The 1,515-nt window shown below is 52.6% G+C and overlaps 1 protein-coding gene across 1 annotated transcript; it reads left to right on the plus strand.

Moving 5' to 3' along the window:
• The first annotated feature begins 426 nt into the window (after window positions 1-426).
• LOC137816016 (uncharacterized) lies at window positions 427-1,314 on the plus strand. The gene has a single exon (XM_068619119.1). It carries the CDS (start codon window positions 427-429, stop codon window positions 1,312-1,314), a length of 888 nt encoding a protein of 295 aa, XP_068475220.1.
• The last annotated feature ends 201 nt before the right edge of the window (window positions 1,315-1,515 follow it).

Genomic DNA, 1,515 nt, shown 5'->3' on the forward strand with positions numbered 1-1,515 from the left:
CTCATGCAGAGGGAGGTAAGATTCATCCTTGCAAGTTACTAGTTTACACACAGAGAGAAAGAGAGAATCATAGAGTACACACGAGTCTCGTTGAGATTTATAGTTCTTAGTTCTTTGGTGGTTTTGCGAGGCTGACTCGAGCATCGAAGTGCAATCAACCGCTAGAGGCGTCGTTTGTTGTGTTTCGCAGGTTCCCTTGGAGTTCTTGGAGCGTTCTGGCAGAACACAGAGTTTGACGTGGCGAGTCCTTCGACCTTCGAATCACCTGCAAGATCATTTGGCGCCCACCGTGGGGCCCATGTGAATTTTTGATCCCATCCACACTTTGCTGTTAGTTCTTGTTTGTTCTTGAGATTCTTTGTTGAGAAAATGAGGAAGACAAGGCAAACTTCACCCGCGCCATCAGCTGCGGAAGGAGCAGTGACGATGGCGCAAGTCTTGGAAATGATGCGAGCGCTGCAAGATGATGTGGCAGCATCAAGAATAGAGCAAGAAAGGATGCAAGCGGACTTGGCTGCATCACAGGGCAAGAATGAAGAGTTGAATCGAGTTAACGAAGAGTTGCGCAAGACGCTGCAAGCGCAGAAGGAGCGGGTGGCGGAGGAAGGAGTGGCGCCGCCACCGTCTCCCCCCAGGACATTCCCCATAACCTTCTCATCTGAGATCATGAGTGCAGTGGTGCCACCAAACTTGGTGGGGATGAAAGCCTCGTTTACAGGGGTGGAGGACCCAGAGACGCATCTGACAGCGTTTCACACCCAGATGATGCTTTCTGGGGGCTCTGATGCGGTGTATTGCAAGCTGTTCATGAGCACCCTGAGCGGGATTGCTTTGGAGTGGTTCGTGAGCCTGCCAGATGGCCACATCACCTCGTTTCAGCAGTTCTCGAAGTTGTTCATGGAGCAGTATATCGTGAACAGGGCACCTCCAGTGGTGTCATATGACTTGTTCGACGTGCGACAAATCCAAGGTGAGTCCCTCAGGGACTACCTTAGTCGTTTTGGAGCTCAGGTGGTGAGGCTGCCCAGCAAGGATGAAGATATGCTGGTGCATGCGTTCAAGAAAGGGGTTATGCGAGGCCCTTTCTGTGAATCTTTGATCAGGAATCGCCCCAGCACCTTCGCAGAGATTAGGCGTCACGCTGTGGCGCACATTGTAGCAGAGACGGCGGTTTTTGAGAAAAGGGGAAGCGCGATCCCGACCAAGTCGCGCGCAGGACCGAGTAGGCCTCAGCAGCCGATGAGGGTGCATGAGGTCAAAGAAGGAAAGAGGGCTCAGGGGAAGCCTCGTCCTTACAAGCCTAGGAAGGACTAGGGCAGGGGGCGTGCAAGGGAGAGCAACGCACCCCCCAGGTTTGATTTCGTGGTGGAACTGGCGGAACTTATCGCCATTCCGGCTATAGCAACAAGGTTGCGAGCACTAGAAAAGACTGACAAGGTGCTCGGAAGAAAAAAGAACGTGTGGTGTGAGTTTCACCAGGCTTATGGCCACCCACTCCACACTTGTTTAGCATTG

The sequence above is a fragment of the Phaseolus vulgaris genome, chromosome 10 (genome assembly GCF_000499845.2).
Source record: "Phaseolus vulgaris cultivar G19833 chromosome 10, P. vulgaris v2.0, whole genome shotgun sequence".
NCBI classification, from domain to species: domain Eukaryota; kingdom Viridiplantae; phylum Streptophyta; class Magnoliopsida; order Fabales; family Fabaceae; genus Phaseolus; species Phaseolus vulgaris.

What these genes read in the sequence shown, in the direction of transcription:
- LOC137816016 (XM_068619119.1), top strand. Translation starts at nt 427, where the DNA reads ATGGCGCAAGTCTTGGAAATGATGCGAGCGCTGCAAGATGATGTGGCA.